Source organism: Lepidochelys olivacea (assembly GCF_965140295.1).
Source record: "Lepidochelys olivacea isolate rLepOli2 genome assembly, chromosome: 8".
In the NCBI taxonomy this organism is placed as follows: domain Eukaryota; kingdom Metazoa; phylum Chordata; order Testudines; family Cheloniidae; genus Lepidochelys; species Lepidochelys olivacea.
The window spans coordinates 49,025,366-49,049,928 of record NC_140418.1 but is presented as its reverse complement, the minus strand read 5'-3'; the positions used below and the strand labels follow the sequence as shown (position 1 = coordinate 49,049,928).

The following is a 24,563-nucleotide window of genomic DNA, read 5'->3' as shown; positions in this document are numbered from 1 at the left end:
TTTATATATATAAATATATATATATACATATATACATAGTTATATCTGTATATATATTGGGTATGTTTTAAGAATTTTTTCACATGAGCGCAGCTGTTCTGATCAAATGTCTGATAGGGAGGTAGAAGCACTGAATGAAGATAAAGCATTTTTGGCACACAGCCACACTCTTCGTGCATTCGTGCACATTTATTTCACTCTTAGCTGAACTTTGGCCTCAGAATTGCCAAGGAAAGCAGTTTTGAGGCTTGTTTATTTTTTCCCTTGATTTGTGGGGAGGACTCTTCTCTGCCCTGGATTCTCACCAGCTGCACTATTTCTCCCACTCACACATGTTTACACCCTACCCCTTCCTTGATCATGGTCTCCATCCTTCCGGTTTAGGAGGACTGGACTGGCTTCGCTGAGAGATTATTTCTGTTCCATTCTTCTCCCTGTTAGGGTTGGCTCAGTGCGCTGTCTTGACAGCATGCTGGTGAGTGAGCTGATTCAGGGACCCATGCTGTGGTCTCTACTCCTGAAGTGAAGGTCACCAACACCAGGTCAGCTTTGACTGTGTTATTTTTAAGAACCTTTTTTTTTTTTGCTGTGTAAATATAAACATACGCTCATTTTAGTCAAGATAATTTAGTGCAGTATTCTAATCTAGGAGGGCAAGTGCAGAATGCCAGATTTTCTACTTTTGACTAGAAAACTCTTCTTTACATAAAGTAATTAAAATTATCAAAATAAAAATTGCATGCTACGGCACATTCTCCTCCGCCGTAGGAAGAAAATCTGGAGGGGGCAAACAATTATGGCCCATTATCTGTTGTGCCAACTAGTTTAATTTCCAGTTCAAAACTGACCCTCTTCTCTCTAAGCCAGGGAAAGAAAAATTCTACAGTAAGAACTACTCAGATCACTACATGTAGGTCAGCAAGGGTAAATGCTCCTAAACCTATGGATTAGAAAGAGTACCTTTATGTTGTTTTTCCACCCGTTTGTGCTGTACTTTTTGTGCATAGTGTCCTTGTTTTGATCAGTCTCTCCGGGTGAATGCCCTGTTTGCTCAACATTGTCGTTTGGCTTGTTAACTAGTCTGTTTAATATGTGCAAATCTTATTGATTTTGGCTTTGTTTCCTTTTTCTCCTGCTCTTGCTCTTTCCCTGTGTTTCTTTGGAGAAGTTTAGGTGATAAAACTAGTGGAAATAGGGAACCAGAAAAAGGCTTTAAATTTTCATGAAGATAGTATCTGAAATCCACTTTCTGTGGAAAAATCCTGCCAGCAGAGCTGAGAGAACCCATTACTCTTCAGGTGCAAGGACTGATTGTTAAAGCAGATAACCTACATTCCCATAGACAAGCTATGTTTACTGCCTCACTCATTTCTGTGTCCTGTTCCTGTCCCTGTTACACCAGGACACTGTCCAGTTCAGTTAAATGAAACTGCTACAGCCTGGCTTGGTCCCATCTACTCCAGCAAGAACAGTGTTGGAATACTGTTGGGACACTATCATGTTGTATGGCAAGTAGGGTAAATTTGCTGGTGTAGATCGAACCTTTGACTGCTTGTTGCTAGCAGAGTTTCAACCATAATATACACGGAGCCCTGAAAATGAGACACTTCAAATAGTACGCTAGTCTTCACAATGTCAGACACAAATAGTTGACCCACTAGGAGTATAACCAATTTCATTTTTCCTGGAGTATCATGGGTTCTTTCCTTCTTACATGTGCCCCAGTTCCCCAATCTTAATTGTCGAAATCTATATCCTTATCTTCTGGCTGTTTGTAGGCTGCCCTGCACCATTTCAAAATAGAAATCCTGTGGATCTAAGCACCTTTCATACATGTAGTCCTGTTACCACTTTAACCTCAAATTCTTCAGCTCTCTAGGTTCTACTGACCCTTGTTATCTCCCTCTAGTCCACCCCTCTGGCTTGCCCATCATCCTCCCTGATTGTGCAACAGTGACAGCTTGCTGCCTCAAAACAGAGCATTCAAATGAATTCGCTTAGCCAATAACTTCTGTGAAGTTGCCTTTTCTAATGGTGTTATTACTCAGTGATGCACAAATGTGATATTGCCCCTACTGGTAGGCAAACAGGGGGTCTGTATAAACGTGGTAAACTGCTGTTTTTATTTAAAGGAGAGCCAAAGACTTGTGCTTTACTTTTTTCACCTTTTTTCCCCCCAGGATAGCCATTTTGATAGTCAAATATTTGTAGAATTTTGTGAGTTGACTGTATTCTCCTGGTAGCAGTTTGCACAGTTAATGATTGTCAAGCCTTAAACATATGTTAAAAGGTGGCTTCAGTTCATCTAGTTACACAATTTGAAAATGGTGTGTTTAAGCACCTAATATATTTTGGAGTCTAACTTTCATACTTGTTCTTTCATCCACTCCCATGCACACTCTCAGCTAATTTACAGGTAGCAGAGAAGGCACTTAGAAGTTTACATAGTTTAAAAAGCCATGTTTATGAAAATTATTCCTTGATTAACATGTTGGATTTTGCGGATTTAAAATTAAAATTTCTAAAAACTAGTTTGCTGCAAACGTGAATCTTTGCTGACTTCTAAGGAAGTCCAGTGAGACTGACATGACTCCTGTCGAGCTGTACCGTTGCTTTAAATCAAATACAGTACAAATACTTCATGCAAGGACATGGTTGCCTACTGAGAACAAGCATTTAATATCTGTGACAAACTCACTGAACTGCAAAGAAGTAGATTGGGGTTTTGAGTTTGATATACAGTAAAGCTGTTTTTGTTTGTTTGTTTGTTTTTACTACTTTCAGTGGGCTCACTGAAATCTCTTGCCAGTTTATGCTTTTGAAATTCAGAGGGGAATATCTAAACAGTAAAAGTAATCAGAAAACCCTCAGCTTCTTGCTGTTCCCATTCACAAAAGTGTGGAGCTTTTAAAAATATTCTGACAGCCACAGGTCAGTGATAAGTACCAACCCTCAGGGCAGCTTTTTGAAGAGGGAGCACTTTGTCAAGAAGCTGTCTTCAGTCAAAAATTGACTTAAACTTCAAGAAAAAAGCCCAAGAAATTCAGTGCTAAAAATGAGAGCATTGAGTAGCAGTGCTGCCCGCTAGCATCCTCTGTTTAACAAAGGGAAAACAAATCCGTGCAAAAGCTGTTTGAATGTGAAGTAGTACATAGAGTAGTTTAAATGAGCAGGCAGAATAACTGGCATGACTTCACCTACATAACCATCCATTATACTGATTCCCTTCTCCTCCCCTTGTCTCTAAAACATGTACACTTTCTGCCCCACCTCCGAATATTGGCAGTATTGACAGTGATTGATACTACTGTCCACAAGATTATACATCCCTTTAACATACTAAAATGCTTTCCCTGTCTTGTTCAGCATAGTGATTCAGACATTGACCTGGTGAAAGGCCGGTCATGCTAAATATAATCTCAATTTATATTAAAAATCAATCAGCACTTCTGAGCCACCTTCTAAAGACAGCCTTGGTGCTGAGAAGTGACATTTGTGTCCTTTGCAGTATGTGAGTACATGGCCAAGATTGTTCATATGACATTGAAACTGATTTTGTCTCACCGTAACTTTAATATGAAATATAAAAATTAAATACTGATGCCATCAACTACTTGCTTTCTGACAAAATGGCAGATACTGGGAAGAGGCTTAAGTGCCAGTTGAGTTACATGTCAAGTCAACTGGTCTGAGGGACCTTATTCCAACAGAGTCTCCTGACACAGGTTCTACTTCATAGTAAAAAAACAGGTGTTAACTGTGTCTTTGATCACGCCTCATCCTTGGAAGCAGTTGATTGTTGTGATGTAGATGGGACCCTAATTGGAGGGGAAAGGAGCATTTAATGTCGTTTAAAATGATTGAATAAGTGGTGAGAGCTGTTTCATGCCATGGGAACTCTGAACACGGTAAGCAGAGAGAGTGGAGCTTTCTTTGAAATCTTCTAATGAAGAAGTGCATGAAGAACTTGGTTCTTCCTCCGTGTACACTGGGCTTCCTTCTCAACAGCCTCCCAGTGCAGGTGGAACTTCCTAACACTGTGGCCAAAATGTCCCAACTTGGATGTTGACAGTTCAGCCACCTGAGTAAGTGGTCTGAGCTTCAGTGCTAGTGAGCCCCTGCAGCTTCCACAGAATTAACCTCTAAGTCCATTAGGAGCTGCAGATGCTCAGCCCCTCTGAAAATCAGACCTCTTCCATTCAGGTGTTGAGCTCCAGCCACCAGATTCTGGACGCTTTTACCCAATAGATCTGGAGTTACGTAAGTTTCACCAGTTCTTCCTGGTTCTGAAAGTTTTTTGGCCAAAAGGAAAACACAGCAGTATCAACTTTAAAAATAGAAAAAAAGTTTTGTCTTGGGGAAAGTACAACCAAAGGGAGATGCAGTCCATGAAAAGAAAAAGTATTAGATATACTGAAATATGTATATGTATCTGTAACTAAAAAACAAAATCCTGTGATGTATTTGATGTTTATGGTATAAACTAAAAATCATTTGCTTCTCTGTAACATTAAAGTTGTTGTTAATTTGTGGCAGATAGTACTCACAAGTCTTTGGCATCCAAACCAGATTGTGTACTGGATAGATCCCACAACTGGACCTATGCAGTGAGCTCTTTTCTAGTTTTTATTAGAGGTAGCAGAAACTTTCTCTGCATGCAGAAAACAGCCTGAGTCAGGAGAGGAGAAATAACCCCCCACGTAACATAGCCGATCCATTAATAATTTTTATGCCATTCCTTTGCAGCTTCTCCTAAGTGGGCAGTTGCAATGTGGACAAAATAGCCAGTAACATGAGACTTTTAGCTTTTCTAGTGTAAGGAATTTCTGCCTTCCCTGTGGCTTCTGCTTGCCAGGTAAGCAGCCTCTGTGCTAAGAGGAGCTTTCCTTGAAGGTCAGCTTATCAGCTACACTGTAGCTTGGTTTATTTTATTTTTTTCTGCTTTTGATAACCGGTGATAGTAATGTGAAGAGCTCTGTTCCCATTTTGTTCCACTCTATGGGGAAGTGGGTATTAGGTGTTGGGGGGGAGGGGAGGAGGATTATGACAGTTAAGGGACCGAACACACACAACCACATGCATTCCCACTTCAGAAGCCACCTAACTGTTTCCAGTTGTGGGATTTCTCTACAGAAATACTTTTATTTGTAAGCCTAGTTTTCTTTGGTTTCTTAGGCTCATACCGGTCTCCCCGAGACATTCTGCAGTCATTATCACCTTTTTGGGTGGAATTTATTTTATTTTTTTTGTTTTGGTTTTTTAAAAATAACTTTTTAACATTGGTGCATATATGCTTGGGATAGAGCTTGTGTAATTTACCAATCGTATTGATTGTATGTGATTGTGCCCTGCAGAGGTATATTTAACAAAAAAAAATTAAAATAAAATTAAACAAAAATAGGATAATAAAGGAGACCGTGAGATTTGAGTTGAGTCATGAATGACTTCTTGAACTTATTTAGTACTTTGGATAAGTAAGGATGCCTGTATGCCATTCCTATAGGTCAGCGTTGAACAAAATGTCTGTCTTTCTTTCTTTTGTTTGAAGTGGCCTCTTGTTGCTTTTCCCCTTTTTTCCTCCCTGTCAAGAAAAAAAATGTCCTGAGACTTAAAGGGACAGCACATTCCACACTTGCTGATTATTATAAATACTGTTTGTACAGCTCAAAACACTCTTTTTAAAGAGTAGAGATTAAATAGAACATGTGGGTAGAATTCCAAAATTGTGAATTCTGCGTGCACACAGGGAAACTGAAATCTGGTACATGGAGGTTTGGCTTGGGGGAGTTATTGAAAGGCATGTATGGTAGTTAGGTGTCTTTCAGTGTGAGTTCGGTATCTACATGCCATTTTGGGGAGACAGCACAATTTGCCTTTTCTTCCTTCCCCTGTGTTTTAATTCTCACAGTATTCTGAAATTGAAATTTAAAAGTAAAAGCCTTCTGCATATTATGTTGACGGGAAGAAGGGGGTTGACCGATACTAAAACCAGGAGGGTGTCTGGTTGGAAAGTTAATATTTTCCCTCGCGATTTTAATTGGCTTGCTTTGCATTTCTGATTTCACTTTTGTATTAAAAAACAAACCTATTGTGTGTGTATGGTGGTTCTATAAAAAATGCAACATGATGAAATGCTGTTTCCTTCCTCCCTTTTGAAACTGACTCAGACTCATGTTGCTCCAGCATAGTTTTTAAGGCTCCTAAAGGAGGATTTATTTGAACAAGTAGAAAGGGGGTGATTCATTTTGGGGTTTGTAAACAGATGGAAGTGTCAATAAGGTCTTATCGGCTTTTCTGTCAGCATTTGTATTAAATGATAAACTAATGGAGAACACATTTGAAATATCTCTCATTTTCTCTCGGGATTGAAGTGTGTGGTCACCTAAGTTTGTGTGATGTGATCCTGTTAATCATGAAGCTCTTTCTCCAGTACAGCCTTTAGAATCCTGCAGGGTAGGGAGCTGCCCAGTATCTGAGCAGAGAAGCCTGTGCCCCTTTTTGAAGACTTCTTCCTTTTCCTCTCTGGTCAGGGAGTCCTGGCAGGCTCAGGCACAGTGGTAACTCACCTCGAATCCTCTGCTTTGCACAGAGTGATTTTTGTTCATTGTGTGTCCTCCAGACATGCACAAAAACGGATATTTGAGACAATCCTTTATTGTTTAAAGAGCCTGTGTTCTAGAAGTGCAGGGCTGGCAGTCTTAGGTTTGTAATGCAGTTGACCTCATTGAAATACGTATTTTAGTTCATTTGCTTCAGAATGAGAGTAAGCTTGGCCCCCAACCTGTGGTGGTTATGCACTCTCTTCTTCACACCCTGCCCCCTGCTGCTTGTTGGCTTTAGCAAACCTACAATAGGCGCAGATTTTAGACCTCTTGAGGGCGGGGGACATCAAGTGTGTGGAGCAAGTTCTTTCTTCAGTGAAAATTCTGTCTTGTCCTACCTGACCCCATTCAGCACAAACCAAGGGCAGCCCCTGTAACTGGCAACTCACTCAGATATTTGTGTATGCTACGTTCATCTTTAACGTTGCACCCCAGTCGTCATTCATCCCATGTCGTGCGCATTTTGTTGTGCGACTGGTAGTGGCTGTGACTGCATTTAAGGTCCCGTCGTAAATCCATTTGTTCTCAGCCTGTTGTTGTAATGCTCAGATTGCATAAACTCCTGTGGAGTGACTAATGCTCAGAGTGCACTGTGCTGAAAGGTGTGCTGCTCATCCCAAATAGTCTGGGTCCCAGGATGCTGGGGAGACCACCCTAAGTGGAAAAACAACTTGGGATCTTCTCTTTAGAACTACAGTAAGTGATTAATCTGTTTGATCCCTTAGGAAGGCATCTGTGGTTGCCCTGAGGATTAGCAGTTTCCATGTTCAAAGTGCTTTACGGACCCTAATTAACCCCTACCTTATTCCTTCGAGAGAGAGCATTTATTCTCCCCATTTATGGATGAGATAACTGAGGCAGAGGTCATGTTTATCCAAAAGCAACCGAGGGAATCTGTTGCAGTGGGCTGGAGCATGGGGCTGCTTGAATCCCAGTTCTCTGCTCTAAATGCTGGATTCCTCTGATGTTCCTGGAGTCTCCCTGTCTATGGCTCCCTGCAAGAACCTGGCAATGTGCTGCTGTGCTAGAAAGCATGGCCACTGTTCCTACAGCCTCCTCAAATATCCTTCAATACCTCTTTCTTTTCTCCTCCCGTGAGGAGTGACTGTGAAAGCCTTACTACTGTGCTCCGAAACAGCCCGCCCCATTTGTCGTCTTACCCATAAGCCACCCAAAATAGGTTCTTTATGGCTCTGCCAAGCGTAAAACAACTTTCAGATGGGGAAACTGAGGCGCACGCACACACCCCACTACCTCATGTGCAACACCCTCCTCGATGTCACTGGGGCCAACATGGTGCTCTGTGCATTGTTCAAAAGTGTGGCCACATCCAAAGGTTTGTAATATTTCAAAAGGCAGTCTGCCAAGGAGAGTGACACACACTGGAGGCCTGTCTGCTCTTCCCAGTTGTAGTGGGGTAGACCTGCAAAGCCTCTTATTTTCTCTGTTGTGAATGGTGACTTTTCTCCTGAGAGTTGAAGGTGGGAGACCTTTACAGCAGTATGGCTGATGCTTCTGAATCTTTGCCATCAGGTGAGAGTGTGAGTGGGTCACCAGTTTCATCTCTCACTTGAGGAACCTGAGATGCCAACACCTGCCCAGTGCAACAGAGCATGTCATCAGGACAAAAACTGCCTGCTCCATAGAACCAGACAAAAAGCAAACAATATTTGATTTAATGCATTTACTGTGTCAGACACAGGAATAGTGCCTATGCAGTCTTGACATATGTCTTCTGTGTTTTGGGCCTCCCCCAGCTGCAGTGACTCTGTGATCCAACAAAGCACTGTAAGAGCCTAGAGAGAGAAGGTGACTGAAGAGCTCTGTGTAACTCGAAAGCTTCTCACCAACAGAAGTTGGTCCACTGAAAGAGAGCTCCTGACCCGTTTTGTGTCTCTAATATCCTGGGACCAACATGGCTACAACAACCCTGCATGCTGTCAGTTTTAAAAATCAAATCACTTTTGGAGCAGAGAGAGGCTTGTATCCTGGCTAGATGGCCCCGAATCTGCACTATAGTCTACCTTCTGCCAATGTACGCTGCCCTATGTACGTGGATATTTTTTTTATCACAATTCTGCCGCAGCCTTAACTTTCTAATTGGTGTCATTCCAACACCCACTATAGTGGGAATCTTTGTGACTTTCAGGGTGCATTGGGCCAGGCTCTTAGCCCTTTGCTACAGGACAGGTTGATAATTTCTTGGTAATACAAATGTACTTTTCTTGTCCTGGTAGGAAATACACATTCCCAATGAATTAAGGGGAAGTGGCCATGACCAGTCCTTCCTTTGGCTATGTTGAAAGTTATTCTCAGTTAAAAGGCCAACAAATGATATCTGGTGAATGTAAACCAATTACCTGATGTTTCTTCCTTCTTCCGTCTGTGTGTTTTATCAGCCAGAATTGGGGAGCCCTGTAGTGTATGTGGAGAAGGTGACCAAACTTTCCCTCCTCAGACTGAACTTTAAAACCTTTTTCAGATCAAACATTGCTTTGTTCAACTCTTTGCTTAACCTTCCACAGTTGGTCATCAACCTTTGACCTCAACATCCCACCTCTCCCCTCCCTCTCTCCCCTGACTTGACTGAGCACTGGTGGACTGGCAGAAATTCAGTGCAGAAGCTACTATTGACTAGCTTTGTGTCTGATTTTTTTTCCCCCTGCTCTAAAGCAAGCGTGCCTGTCACTGTACGTTGCAGATCACGTCCAGTAGGCGAGGAATCTGAGACACCACAAGGTAAGAGGAATTGGTTCCACAGTCCTGCTTGCTTCCAATGAGATTTTCATGTTCATTAACATAGTTTCTTATGGACTCATCCTACTTTGTAGAAACTTAAAAACTCCAGCCACTGCTGGATTGCTTGTCTGTCAGGGATCCCTGACTGTAGTGCTGAGGGGCTGCTTTTGTAGAGTTCCATCTAGGTTTCCTAAAGATCCTGGTTACGCCATGTGCTGCTCACTAGAATGCCTGCAAACCCTTCACTTCTTAAACTGTAAAGTGGGGCAAAATTGTTTCAGGGAGGCTTGGAAAGTCCTGGCTTTCTCTCACTTGTCTCTCTAATAGGCTATGTGCCTCAGAGGGGCACCTCCTTTTCCTGGGAATTTCACAAGAGAAAAGCTCTGGTGGGAGCAATTCCACAAAGGCTTACACTCTTTAATATTTGTTAAGCTTTCAAGCACTCGGAGCCAATAACAGTGACTGATATCTTAGTGCATGTTGTGGAGGGAGCATGTTTGTTAGAGAGTTAGCCATACATTTTTAACACTAATGAACGCTGCCCTTGTCAGAAGACAACATTGTTGAGCAAAGGTACTGGAGTGGAAAATTACTGGGATTGTAGACCCTGATTCTGGTGGGGGAGGAGGAGGTTGTTTCTAAAGTGCGTTCTGGGTGTTGACTCCTGAACTTCCCATGAACAATGCAAGAGACTGCTTGGAGCCTGGCAGTTTTGAGCTGATTAAGCAATTCTCTACCTGACCCTCCCACACCAGCATTAGGATAGAAGGGCGCAAAAAAAAAAAAAAAAAAAAAATCTTACCTGTGGGGGTTTTGCCACTGACTGCAGTCAGACTAGAATTCCACCATCTGTGTTTAAAACATGACCACTTTCAGTTCTCTCGTGGTGTAAGGCAGGACCAGCCAATCTTCTCTGCTCTATTTGGGTTTGCATGCATGCCATTTGCAATGATATCTGAGCACCTTTCAGTAAAGTTTGTATTGCCAGGGGTGGCCCCATGACTGTGGAATTCACTCATAAGAACATAAGGCCATAGTGGGTCAGACAAAAGGTCCATCTAGCCCAGTGTCCTGTCTTCTGATAGTGGCCAGTTCCAGGTGCCCCAGAGGGAATGAACAGAACAGGTAATCCTCAAGTGATCCATCAGCTGTCACTCATTCCCAGCTTCTGGCCAACAGAGGCTAGGGACACCATTCCTGCCCATCCTGGCTAATAGCCATTGATGGACCTATCCTCCATGAATGTATCTAGTTCTTTTTTGAATCCTGTTATGGTCTTGGCCTTCACAACATCCTCTGGCAAGGAGTTCCACAAGTTGACTGTGTGTTGTGTGAATAAATACTTCCTTTTGTTTGTTTTAAATCTGCTGCCTATTAATTTCATTTGGTGACCCCCAGATTTTGTGTTGTGAGAAGGAGTAAATAACACTTCCTTATTTACTTTTTCCAAACCCGTCATGATTTTATAGATCTCTATCCTATTCCCCCCGCCCCCTTAGGTCATCTCTTTTCCAAGCTGAATAGTCCCAGTTTTATTAATCTTTCCTCATACGGAAGCTGTTCCATACCCCTATTCATTTTTGTTGCCCTTTTCTGAACCATTTCCAATTCCAATATATCTTTTTTGAGATGGGCCAAACACATCTGTATGCAGTATTCAAGATATGGGTGTACCATGAATTTATATAGAGGCAATATAATATTTTGTGTCCTATTATCTATCCCTTTCTTAATGATTCCCAACATTCTGTTAGCTTTTTTGACTCTTGAAGAATGCATCTGAGCTATAGCCTGGTTATGGAAAAAGCAATGCCTAGACACTATGATGATAGGCACTAAGGCACGTGTCTTTACAAGGGCTTTTAGCTTTGAAAATTTGGACATTAGGCTGTCAGAGACAGCATATCTGTGCCTGTAAATAACCCTGTCCTTGCAGCTGACTGAGAGCTGAGTTGGGACCTTCAGCATGCTGCTGCTCCTCCTAACTTCCTGAAATGGGAGATATGATGCAAAATCAGTCACTGATACAATATTGGAGGAGCAGTTATAATACTCAGAAAAACCTTCTCCAGTGAAGATGGTAGGCTAAAAGTGAGGAAAGCAACAGCAGGTCTGGCTGTCCATGTACACAGCAGAGACCCTTGGGTGCAGATCTCAATTTTGCCTTGACCCCTTACTCATTGCTCCCACTGGGAATGAAACGTTCAGAACCTAGCACTGTGGGTAGCTTTCCTGGCTATTCGCCTGCCGCTCTTCATTCTGTTTCTAGGTCTCTCTGTAGCACTTGTCACCATTGCATTGTTTATTATTATGTAAATAATAAAAACGGCTACCACCCTCAAGCAAGATCATTGTGCTAGCCGTTCTGCAGACACCTAACAAGGTCATTTCTGCCCTGGAGAACTTGCAGTCGAAAGAGACAAGACTGCAAAGGATCGGAGAAAGGATTATTAGCTCCCTTCTAGATGAGGAAGTGATTTTTGCACAAGGTCACACACAGTGTTTGTGACAGAGCGAGGAATAGAACCCAGATCTCCTGTGTCATAGGCCACCATGTTAACCACAAAGCCACGCTTCCTTCCCAATACCATTTTATCTAAATGCCTTTGAGTAAAAATTGTACTGCCAGAGGCTGCACTTTCCTGGTAGTGGAACCATATCTATGGAATCACCCTAGATAAATGCACCTAGCCATAAAGTATGCCATGCTGGGTTACTGTGGTAATGGGCACTGTGGGAAAACCTAAGAGAGATCCATCTTTTTGCAAAGGCTCTCCACGGAGTATTGAGTCCTGGGCAAGTAGCCAAGTCTCCATTCCTTGTCTTTCAAGCTAGACAGGAGCGTGGTCTGTATGCTGCAGTGCATAGGATATCTGATCAGACCCAATGTTAAGCCATGCAAAAATGCATGTAGAAACCATAGTGATGGAAGCCTTACAAACAGGTGTACCCAATACTGTGCATTCCACTGTGCTTACGCTAGGCTGGGCTGCTATGCTACTGCTGATCAGAGCAACATAAAGAAGTGGTGGGATTTATAATCCTTGCACGAGCAGAGGTGTGACCATCAGTTAGTAATAGTTATTTGGCTAACCTGTGCCTTGAGTATGACATTCTGATAGCCCCTTTTCTGCTTGGCCTGATCTTCCGATCAGTAATACTGACATAACTTGCAGGGGCACAGTGAGTGTTAATGAATGTAAAGTGCATTGAGCTCCTCAAACAGCAATTGGCACTGGGTGGGCACCTCTGTTTAACACCTTGTAGGACTGCCTAAAAGATCATTTTACTGTGCCCTCACTCTGCTGACTTGGTATTTCCCATGTTAGTAACTTTCAATAACATAAAGTTGAGCTGGGACTGAGCATGGAGATCATCTCCCGCTAAGGACTAGGAAAATGTTTAGAGTAGAGCTGTCAAGCGATTAAAAGAATTAATTGTGATGAATTGCGTGGTTAATAATAGAAAACCATTTATTTAAATATTTTTGGATGTTTTCTACATTTTCTAATATTTTGATTTCAATTACAACACCGAATATGAAGTGTACAGTGCTCACTTTATATATATTTTTAACTACAAATATTTGCATTGTAAAAAACAAAAGAAATAGTATGTTTCAATTCACTTAATACAAGTACTGTAATGCAATCTCTTTATCATTAAAGTTGAACTTACTTTTTGTACAGAATTCTACATTTGTAACCTCATTCAAAAACAAAAGACTGTAAAATTTTAGAGCCTAGAAAGTCCACACAATCCTACTCTTTGTTCAGCCAATTGCTTGGACAAACAATTTGTTTACATTTGCAGGAGATAATGCTGCCCGCTTCTTATTTACAATGTCACCTGAAAGTGAGAATGGGCATTCGTATAGCACTGTTGTAGCTGGTGTCGCAAGATATTTATGTACCAGATATGCTAAAGATTCATTTGTCCCTTCATGCTTCCAGAGGACAGCGTCCAAATTAGTGAGGACCAATGCATGTTCACTTTCATCATCTGGGTCAATGCCACCAGCAGAAGGTTGATTTTCCTTTTTGGTGGTTTGGGTTCTGTAGTTTCTACATCAGTGTGTTGTGCTTTTAAGACTTCAGAAAGCATGCTTCACACGTCGTCCCTCTCAGATTTTGGAAGGTGCTTCAGATTCTTAAACCTTGGGTTGAGTGCTGTAGCTATCTTTAAAAACTTCACATTGGTGCCTTCTTTGCATTTTGTCAAATCAGCAGTGAATGTGTTCTTAAAATTAACAACATATGCTGGGTCGTCATCTGAGACTGATATAACATGAAATGTATTGCAGAACACGTGTAAAACAGCAGGAAACATGCAATTCTCCCCCAAGGAGTTAAGTCATAAACTTAATAATGCATTATTTTTTAAACAAGCATGGTCAGCATGGAAGTATGTCCTCTGGAATGGTGCCCAAAGCATGAAGAGGCGCATGAATATTTAGAATATCTGGCATGTAAATACCTTGCAATACCAGCTACAAAAGTACCATGTAAATGCCTATTCTCACTTTCAGGTGACATTGTAAATAAGGAGGGGACAGCATTATCTCCCATAAATGTAAACAAACTTGTTTGTCTTAGCAGTTGGCTGAACAAGAAGTCGGACTGAGTGGACTTGTAGGCTCTAAAGTTTTACATTGTTTTTGTTTTTGAATGTAGTTATGTAACCAAAAAAATCTACATTTGTAAGTTGCACATTCACAATAGAGATTGCACTACAGTACTTGTATGAGGTGAATTGAACAATACTGTTTCTTTGGTTTATCATTTTTACAGTGCAAATATTTGTATTCAAAAATAATAATATAAAGTGAGCACTGTATACTTTGTATTCTGTGTTGTAATTTTTGAAATCAATATATTTGAAAATGTAGAAAAACATCCACAAATATTTAATACATTTCAATTGATATTCTATTGTTTAACAGTGCAATGAAAACAGCAATTAATTTTTTTAATCACAATTAATTGTTTTGAGTTAATTGTGTGAATTAACTGCGATTAATTGACAGCCCTGAGGAATGGAATGATTTCCATATGAAGATTGCAGTCGGACTAGTGAGTTTGGAGAGGAGACTGATGCAATGGCTGTTATGTCCATGAGTCCATTTGGAGTCCATTGTAACTTCTCTTTCTGGTTTCAGGAGGATGCATATGTTCCTGTGGTTGATCATCACCCTCTGGGGTGCAGTAACTCCTCAGTACCACCCTGTGGAAGATATCTGCACTGCAAAGCCAAGGGACATCCCAGTGAATCCCATGTGCATTTACCGTAACCCTGAGAAGGTGAGCGAGGGGCTAGGGTCGGAGCAAATGAAGGAGAAGATCCCAGAATCTACTAATCCTCGTGTCTGGGAGTTATCGAAGGCCAACACCCGCTTCGCCACGGAATTCTACAAATACCTGGCAGACTCCAAGAATGACAATGAAAACATCTTCATGTCACCCCTCAGCATCTCCACAGCCTTTGCAATGACCAAACTCGGTGCTTGCGGTAACACCCTCCAGCAGCTCATGGAGGTGAGTGGCACCACCTCAGCCTCTTCTAGTTGCTATCCTAGCAACTGAAGTTAGGGCAAGGTTACTAAAGGCTGGCTGCCAGCTGTTTGTTGGTGATAAAGCTCTCTCTAGGGCTCCTTCACTCAGGACATTTCCCTGCTTAGAGAGAAAGACCTCTTGGCTAAACAAGCCCCTTGTCAGGACACCTGTCCTCGTGGAGAGCACTGCAGGAAGCTCCAGGCTGGCTTTCCTCTGGTCTGTTGGGAATCCCAACTCCTGTAGCTCCAATTGTTGAAGTAAATTCTTCAGTTGCACTCTAGGTTCGGGCCTGTTGGCTCCATATGGAGGAGCGGGAAACTCTTCAAGGGGCACCAAGGAGAAGGCAAATACTTGGCTCCTAGTGGACCTGACAATGTGTAGATAGGCAATGTTAACATGCAGGGATAGATCATCCTTGTGCTGAAAACTGAGGGAAACCTAATGAAACTTGGGCATGGGGTTAGTGTTAGTTCCTCCCCCTTCCTACAGCAGTTCCTCCCCCTTCCTACAGCAGCTCAAACTCAGGATGCCCCTATCCGGATAAGGGAAAAGAACTCTCCTATTGCTCCATGGAAATGATGCCGGACAAAGGCTGCCTCCTGGAATGAATAAGATGGGTGGAGACCACAGACTAAATTCTGAGTTCAGACATCATAAATTCACAGCATCACCCAATATCCAGGAAGCTGAGTCCTTACTGATCTCAAGGCACTTAGAAGATCCTCAGTGCAGTTATCACAGTCTGTGCCTGCCCTAGGGAAATCTCTGGTGCTAACCACGGAGTGGTCCCACCAGTGTGCTTCTAATGAACCTCAGGGTGATCCAGCTCCCATTGAAGTCAATGGCATAAGCCCCACTGATGCTAACGTGGCTGGATTCAGCCCCTTGTGAGCTCACATGTGCAGGCTAAGCTAGCACCATTTGCAGTAGACTAGCAAGATAGGCTCAGTGTCTTCACTTTGCTAGGAAACCCATTAGCAAAAATATGAATCAATGAAAAGGTGCCTGAGGCATCTCCCTGGAGCCAGCTCAAGGGCATTCTCCAGATCCACACCCAGTTGTTGCCGGGTGGTGACTCTTGGGTGGCCTGAGTGAAATGAGCTTCTATCAGCATGAGAGTCTCTTTGGAAAGTCTGACAATAAAGCTGACACAGGGCAGTCGAAGTGAGGAGCAGGTTTTCTGGTTCTCACAGTAGCCAGAAAAGGGCACTTTTAGGCATGTGTCACTAGGCTGTAAATCTTGTGACTTTCAGGGTCTCTAGTTCCCTACTGGGGCCATGGCAGTGTTAGTTTTCAGAGGGCTCCTCCATAGCGTGTATGAAAGCTCCATGGGATAGAAAACAATGGAGGGGAGTGCAGCTGAGAATATAAATGGCTTGTGCCCATTTTTATTTGGCAATAGATCTCTAAGCAGAAGTTACTGCAGCAAGGTAAGGGCTCCTGCCTCATGAGTAAATGATTGCATGGGCTGTAACAAAGCAGCAGTTCCAGAAACAAGATCCACCCATTACCCGAATGGCAGATTGTTTGAGCCCCCAATTATAATTGGGATTCTAGCTTGTTCATTTTGCTTGTACTGCTCCGCTTTGACTAACCAAGTGAGAGATGTGCTCTGGGCACAGGACTGTGAGCCAGATGTGCTAGTCCTTCGGCTGACACCAGTTTCCTCTGTAGCAGAGTCATATGTCTAAAGTACCTAGATGCACCCCCATTACTGTCATATCTGAGCACCTCACAATCTTTAATATATTTATCCTCCCAACACGCCTGTGAGGTAGGGAAGTGCCGTTCTCCCTTTTCAGAAGGGGCACCGAGACCCAGGGAGGTTAGGGCTTTGCCTGGGAAAGTTATACTGGTGTAAACAAGGAGATGTGAATTTAAACCACTATCGTTACACTGGTTTAACACCCCAGGTGGACTCTTATGTCTGAATAAGCATGTCCACATGGATAATTACACTGGTAAAAAGAAAAGGAGGACTTGTGGCACCTTAGAGACTAACCAATTTATTTAAGCATAAGCTTTCGTGAGCTACAGCTCACTTCATCGGATGCATTCAGTGGAAAATACAGTGAGGAGATTTATATACACAGAGAACATGAAAAAATGGGTGTTATCATACACACTGTAAGGAGAGTGATCGCTTAAGATGAGCTATTACCAGCAGGAGAGCGGGGCGGAGGGGGGCGGAGAAAACCTTTTGTAGTGATAATCAAGGTGGGCCATTTCCAGCAGTTAACAAGAACGTCTGAGGAACGGTGGGGTGGGGAATAAACATGGGGAAATAGTTTTACTTTGTGTAATGACCCATCCACTCCCAGTCTCTCTATTCAAACCTGAGTTAATTGTATCCAGTTTGCAAATTAATTCCAATTCAGCAGTCTCTCGTTGGAGTCTGTTTTTGAAGTCTTTTTGTTGTAATATTGCGACCTTTAGGTCAGAGAGCGAGTGACCAGAGAGATTGAAGTGTTCTCCGACTGGTTTATGTGTGTTATAATTCTTGACGTCTGATTTGTGTCCATTTATTCTTTTACGTGAAGACTGTCCAGTTTGACCAGTGTACATGGCAGAGGGGCATTGCTGGCACATGATGGCATATATCACATTGGTAGATGTGCAGGTGAATGAGCCTCTGACAGAACGCCACTAGCTGTCACCTTCAGCCCCCAACTAAAACTTCTCCAACGCATCATCAAGGATTTACAACCTATCCTGAAGGACGACCCATCACTCTCACAAATCTTGGGAGACAGGCCAGTCCTTGCCTACAGATAGCCCCCCAACCTGAAGCAAATACTCACCAGCAACCACACAACAGAACCACTAACCCAGGAACCTATCCTTGCAACAAAGCCCGTTGCCAACTGTGTCCACATATCTATTCAGGGGACACCATCATAGGGCCTAATCACATCAGCCACACTATCAGAGGCTCGTTCACCTGCACATCTACCAATGTGATATATGCCATCATGTGCCAGCAATGCCCCTCTGCCATGTACACTGATCAAACTGGGCAGTCTTTACGTAAAAGAATAAATGGACACAAATCAGACGTCAAGAATTATAACCTTCAAAAACCAGTCGGAGAACACTTCAATCTCTCTGGTCACTCGCTCTCTGACCTAAAAGTCGCAATATTACAACAAAAAGACTTCAAAAACAGACTCCAACGAGAGACTGCTGAATTGGAATTAATTTGCAAACTGGATACAATTAACTTAGGCTTGAATAAAGACTGGGAGTGGATGGGTCATTACACAAAGTAAAACTATTTCCCCATGTTTATTCCCTCCCCCCCGCCCCCCCACTGTTCCTCAGATGTTCTTGTTAACTGCTGGAAATGGCCCACCTTGATTATCACTACAAAAGGTTTTCTCCTGCTCCCCTCCCACCTCCCGCCCCGCTCTCCTGCTGCTAATAGCTCATCTTAAGTGATCACTCTCCTTACAGTGTGTATGATAACACCCATTTTTTCACATTGTGTGTGTATATAAATCTCCTCACTGTATTTTCCACTGAATGCATCTGATGAAGTGAGCTGTAGCTCACGAAAGCTTATGCTCAAATAAATTGGTTAGTCTCTAAGGTGCCACAAGTACTCCTTTTCTTTTTGTGAATACAGACTAACACAGCTGCTACTCTGAAACTGTAATTACACTGGTATGATTACAGTGGTGTGACTATACTGGTGGTATAACTAGAAACATTTCCTGGGTAGACAAACCCTTAGTGGCTTGCCCAAAGTCATGCAGGAATCCTGCAGCAGAGCTGGGAACTGAAACTGGGTCTCCCAGTTTCCCAGGCTAATGTCCAAGGTTTAAAAGAATCCAGGTCTCCTGATTCCATGTGCAGCAGCCATAAGGGCTCCATTCACTTCCTGAAAGGAGAGAGGGAGGATGGTTGGTGAACGAGAATTGTGAGGCTGTTCTTAGTGTAAGGTAGAGGCTTAAGAGGGTAGAGAGAAGGGATCAGGCAAAAGAGACAATTGGGGAGGAGGCTGGGTAGGGTATAGTCTGTGCTTTGAAGGGGAGACATCTGTGCTTTGAAGGGGAGGAGGAGAAAGAGGAGCAGCCGTATGATTTTTATATAGACATTTTTCTTTGTTAAATGGTGTTTGTATTCTGGACATTTCAAAGTCTTGTTTCTGCACAACTGCACCCAGCTTTCATGGAGAGAGAGAGGGGGGCTCAGCTGCAAAGTTTGTGGATGTGTCTAAACTCCACAGATCTAAAATCTCCAGACCCTATCCAGGGGGTTGGATCAGGCCTATCTCTGCTTCCATGTGAATAAAACCAAACAAACCAAGAGCTCTCATCAACTCCAGAGTGAGTGGTCCTGTGTCTGTGGAGTTAATGAGCGGTCATCAGCCTGTCGCTACAGGAAATGGGGAGCCAGGTCTGGGATTCCTTCTCACTCCTTTGGTTCCCTAGGTTTTCCGGTTTGACACTATTTCAGAGAAGACATCTGATCAGATCCACTTCTTCTTCGCCAAGCTGAATTGCCGGCTTTATAAGAAGGCCAACAAATCCTCAGAGCTGGTGTCGGCCAATCGTCTCTTTGGGGAGAAATCTCTGACCTTCAATGAGACCTACCAGAACATCAGTGAGGTGGTTTACGGAGCCAAACTCTGGCCCTTGAACTTCAAAGTGAGTCCGAAGGACTTTAGTTTCTATCCCTTTCCAATTCCTTGTGCTGTTGATAAACTCTCTCCCTCACCTCGCTGGAGCGGCCTAATGGGTGCTGTGAACCAGGGGCACGGGGCTGCATGTGACTGAGTGTGCTTGAATGCAGCACAGGTTTGCTAGTGACCAAACCTGCGTTAAGCTCAGATTCTGGTTTATCCATTTACAAGCTTCTGACTTCTGAGTACTGCAGCACAGTGCTCGGAACACATGATCTGCACTGGGAACATGTCCCGCCAATTATTGGTGGCTGCCTCCTACAGAGAGAGACAATGGGGTGTTGAAAATCCCCCATATAATTTATTGTTTTGGGTCTCTTCCTCCAGGAAAAGCCGGAGCAGTCCAGGACTCTAATTAATGAGTGGATCGCTAATAAAACTGAGAAGCGAATTACTGATGTGATCCCTGAGGGAGGCATTGATGACCTCACTGTCCTGGTGCTGGTCAACAGCATTTACTTTAAGGTACAGGAAACAACCCTAGGGAAATCTGCTCCCCTAGGGAGAGAGGGGGTCTACAGCCAGGCTTTGGGTGAGGTGATGAGAAGTCAGTAGATCATTCTCTTAACTCAGACACACTGAAGCTTTAAGAAATGAAGATGCTGGTTCAGACCTGTCAGCTGTGATGACTCGTATGAGAGTCAAACAGGGAACAGCAGTGAAAACCCAAACACACCAACATTGGGACAGAGGACTGAAAAGTGAAGTTCACTATAAGGTAGAGAGGGATGCAAACCAAACCAAAAACCTGGACCTTCCCATCCCTGATCTGTGTGTGTTGTGGGGAGAGGTCTGGAATCCAGATCAGAATTCTTTGGCTGGCCTTTATTTGGGTTGTGCCAAAATCCCAGATCCAAACACCCCTAAGATATGGAAAGGGTCTGAAATTTGAATCTAGCTCCAAATTCTGCAGCCCAGAATGTACATATGACTGGTCTGATTTCATTGCCCGAGCTGGGCTGAGATGCACAGTCAACAATCATCACAACTGGGGACAAGCCAGTGAGTTCTGTACGTTAATTCTGTTTCGGGGAGGTAGTGGGGGGGGGGGCTGAAGAGCATCCTTCTGGGATAGGGGAGTTGTCCGTTCCCTAACCAGCTCTGCCACTGAGCTGCTATATGGTGTCACCTAAGTCACTTAGCCTCTCTGTGTCTGTTTTCCTATCCATAGCCCCCTCCCCACCGTGGGTTGGGAGGAGGTAGTGAGGCTAACCTCATTGTTCACCACAGAAATCCAAAGCACTATTCATCACAACAGTGGGGAGCCAGCTCCTTCTCTCACAAAACTTTGGGGAATTCAGGTTGATTGGGACCTTGATCTCAGTTTGCTCATGAAAAATGGAAGTTTTATTGAACTTGAACCTTATTGAAGTTTTGCAACAGCCAAAACTGCCCCTCGTCCTGCCCATCTCTAGCATGAAAAACAGGAGGTACTGCTCGTAACAAATGGGAAGCCAATGATGATCCAGAGAGTGCCCCTTTCCGAAGAGGGGAGAGAACTGCACTGGTTCCCCACGGCTCAGCATGCGCTGGGCCGTGGGGCTCGGATTCTCTCATCTGTGGCTGATGACTGTCTGTCTTTACCATGGTCCCCTAGGGGCACTGGAAATCGCAGTTCCTTGCTCAGAACACAAAAAGGGACAAGTTCTATAGGAGCGATGGCCAGATCTGTACCACCCCCATGATGTACCAGGAGAAAAAGTTCCGTCACGTCACCGTCCCCAGCGACCATGTGCAGGTGGTGGAGCTCCCGTACAAAGGGGATGACATCACCATGGTTCTCATCCTGCCCACCATGGGCAGTTCTCTGGGAGAAGTGGAGCGGAACCTGACCCCAGAGCAGCTGCAGAGCTGGCTGGGCTCTATGAAGGAGATCTCGCTCTCTGTCTACCTCCCCCGCTTCCGCATCGAAGACAACTTCAGCCTGAAGGAGAAGCTGCAGCACATGGGGCTGGTGGATCTCTTCAGCCCTGAAAGTGCCAAGCTGCCAGGTCAGTCCTGTCAGGTTCCCACACTGAGAGCAGGGGCAGGGAACTGAAATGAAGCAGCACCCTGTGGAGAGGGGCCAAGTATTTTAAAGCAGTGCTAGAATTGTAGTGGCTTCTCCACTGAGCTGCGCACAAGTGTCCTGATCACAAAATCCAGTGTCACCACTGGGGCAAAGTCCCCGCTGATCCTAGGGGTGGCCTGTTTGGGTCAGGGTTGAATCTACAGAGAAATTGTCAGACTGGCATCTTCCACCAGCACTAAACTTGCCTGCAAAATATTCAGTGCTAAGGGCCCAAATCTACCCTTATATACGAACACTTAGGATTTCCACTGAAGTCACTGTGGGCCCAGTGCAATGGCAGCAGGGCAGAATTTGGATCTTTAGCTTGACCCTTGTCCTCATTTCATTTGCCCTTTCCCCATTAGTGTCATCATCTGCCTCAAACTCCCTCTGGTGTGAGAGCAAAATGTTTTGGTGCTCGGGGTATTGTCTTCTCAAAAAGCTGTTCTTGAAGTTCCCTGTCTGTTTATGGCTTGTTGGTTTGTTTGTTTTTTTAGGCATAGTTGCAGAGGGCCGTACAGACCTGTATGTGTCTGATGCTTTCCACAAAGCCTTCCTTGAGGTAAGCCTTGCTTTCCAGTACTCTCCTGTGGTTTGTTTCTTTTAATGTAACTTTTTGTTTAGTCTTTTTAACAGCAGCAAAAACCTTTTCCTTCCCTTCTCTCCCTTCTGATAAACTTAAAATTGTGTCACTAATTTCCAATCTAAGCCTGTGACTCTTCTGGGTTCCAGTCTGTGGCAGGTGAAGATAAGGCACCAAAACCACCACCAATTGAATTCCAAAGCCCAACAGCACAAAGTAGAATGTGTGGTTTGGAGTCTGTAAAGAACCTAGGACCTGAGCCAAAGCTTGCTGAAGTCAAGTCTTCCCATTGACTTCAGAGGGCTTTGGATCAGACCCCTACAGCATTGTTGGGCCTATACAAGAAATACCCTGTAAGGCTGGCTGCCAAAGAAAGGGGGTGGGGCAGAGAATCCACGGTTTTGGCAGGGCAACGAATTCAATGTCATCATTTTAGTTAGACGGTTTTGACCTGCTGCTTTAATATTAAAGTTGTTTGTCCTGGGAAGTTATGAGACAACAAATATCCTTTTACTTAACAATAAAACTTGCTTAAAAAATTTCAGTAGCCAGTGATCGTGATGCTGGTCTTGCTTCCACAGCTAATGTTGCAGATTTAGAACTTAGGAGAATCTAGAGACAGAGAAGGATGCATCTAAGTCAGCTAGGCTCAGATCCTTAAAAGTACCTGGGCGCTGAACTCCCACCAAAACCAGTAGGAGTTGAGTGCCCAAGAACCTTTGAGAGTCTGGGCACTAGTCTCTCATCCCCCTGTTGTTGCAGGATTGTCCGTGTATTGACAAGAATAGCACAGGTGGTTTGTGGGCCTGTTTTTCAGGCATGCATAGGCCCTTGCGATTTGCACAGGACCATACTTACCCATGTGCTGGAAATCATGGGGTTACACATACGCATCAGAGTTTGGAAGCAGATGAGTTTGAAAATCTGGCCTCTTAGGTCCGGATGCATGGAGTGTTAACCAGGTGTAAAGGACTGTCTCAAGACTTTCACATAAAATGATGCTTGGGTATTCTTCTGTGTGCTTCAGATCCATAAAAAAATGGGGGAACCCTTTTAAAACAGCTCCTTGAAAATCCTCTGTTAACTGTAGCAGAGGGGGCGGGTGCTCTGTGGTACCATGTGGAGAAGCCTGGTGTATCCCCTGCAGCCAGCAGGGCATGGGAGCTCTGCACCCAACGTGCCGCTCCTCTCACAAGTGGGAGTGAGCGTTTCACAGCCAGGTGACTGACTTTTCTCTCATTCACTCCCAGCCAACCTGGAAGTAAGGGGGTGCTGCAACATGCACATCTGCCCTGTGTACGTGAGGACTATATGTTAATCCCATCTTCTGTCTGATCGGCAGGTGAATGAGGAAGGCAGTGAGGCAGCAGCTTCTACTGTAGTCATGATCTCGGGGCGTTCATTTCCCATGAACAAAATGGTCTTCAATGCTAACAGGCCCTTTCTGCTCCTCATCCGGGAAGTTGCCATCAACACCATCATCTTCATGGGCCGAATATCCAATCCCTGCCCTTAAGGAGTCGTGGCCAAGTCCCAGCCTCTCTGTCCCCATTGGTATCCAGTCAATAAAATCTCCTCTCCCCATGTCTGTCTCTTACGCAGCATTTTCTGCAGTATTGCTAGTCAGCAGTTTGGAAGGCCCAGCTTTACTCAGGGCAGCTGTCCTGTTGTTTGACAGAACCCTTACTTAGGGACTGTAACCTGTTAAACTGTTTACCCCCTTGCTGTCACAGTCGGGCGAGGGAGGGTGATGCATCTAAGGTGATGTTCTCTCAGCACCAGAGGAAGTCCCATCCTGCATTCTCCCTGTTAAAAGGAGGTTGGATTCTCCCAGTATTTTGCACCAATATTTGTTGTGTATCGCTGTCCTCATTCAGGCCTCAACTGTAACTCTGATCACAGCTTCCATTAAAAAACAATCCAGCAAACTAAAATATGAATGGCCAGTTTCTTCCTTGTTATAAACTTTTCAGTACGTGAGAGAGGAGCAGGCTGGGCCCGGAGAGCCCTCAATCTTTAATAAATGGGTGGTTCTCCCCATCCCACTCTTATCCTAGTGGACGGGCATGTCAAACTTCCTGCTGGGGTGTGGCAAATCTTCCCACTCACTCATGGGGCCATAATGCCACTCCTTGAAATGTGGCCTGCCTCACCCCTCTGTTATGACTGGGGAGGCTGGGCCATATTTGAATGAGTGGTGTTACAATGCCCACTAAAATGCTGAGGCTCAAATTGAGAAATACTGCCCTGAAAGCTTTGGATATTAAGGTACACCTCTACCCCGATAGAACGCTGTCCTCGGGAGCCAAAAAAATCTTACCACGTTATAGGTGAAACTGCGTTGTATCAAACT

General features: G+C 43.9%; 1 protein-coding gene across 3 annotated transcripts; it reads left to right on the top strand.

The window, feature by feature from the left end:
- Positions 1–278: 278 nt before the first annotated feature.
- SERPINC1 (serpin family C member 1) lies at positions 279–24,144 on the top strand. Of its 3 annotated transcripts, none has more exons than XM_084636276.1 (7): positions 279–542; positions 14,500–14,875; positions 19,327–19,542; positions 19,905–20,042; positions 21,175–21,568; positions 22,125–22,189; positions 23,553–24,144. In XM_084636276.1, the coding sequence occupies exons 2-7, from the start codon at positions 14,504–14,506 to the stop codon at positions 23,724–23,726; spliced, it is 1,359 nt and encodes a 452-aa protein (XP_084492402.1). In that variant the 5' UTR covers positions 279–542; positions 14,500–14,503; the 3' UTR covers positions 23,727–24,144. The 3 variants fall into 3 exon arrangements, with proteins under 3 accessions (XP_084492402.1, XP_084492403.1, XP_084492401.1); XM_084636277.1 differs by lacking the exon at positions 279–542 and adding an exon at positions 4,498–4,855; XM_084636275.1 differs by lacking the exon at positions 279–542 and adding an exon at positions 9,193–9,341.
- Positions 24,145–24,563: the final 419 nt, after the last annotated feature.

Bases quoted from the DNA above. Each gene is read 5' to 3' on its own strand.
- SERPINC1 (XM_084636276.1), top strand. From the start codon at position 14,504: ATGCATATGTTCCTGTGGTTGATCATCACCCTCTGGGGTGCAGTAACT. The intron at 14,876-19,326 runs GTGAGTGGCACC...TTGGTTCCCTAG, and splicing joins CCCTCCAGCAGCTCATGGAG to GTTTTCCGGTTTGACACTAT. The intron at 21,569-22,124 runs GTCAGTCCTGTC...TTGTTTTTTTAG, and splicing joins TGAAAGTGCCAAGCTGCCAG to GCATAGTTGCAGAGGGCCGT.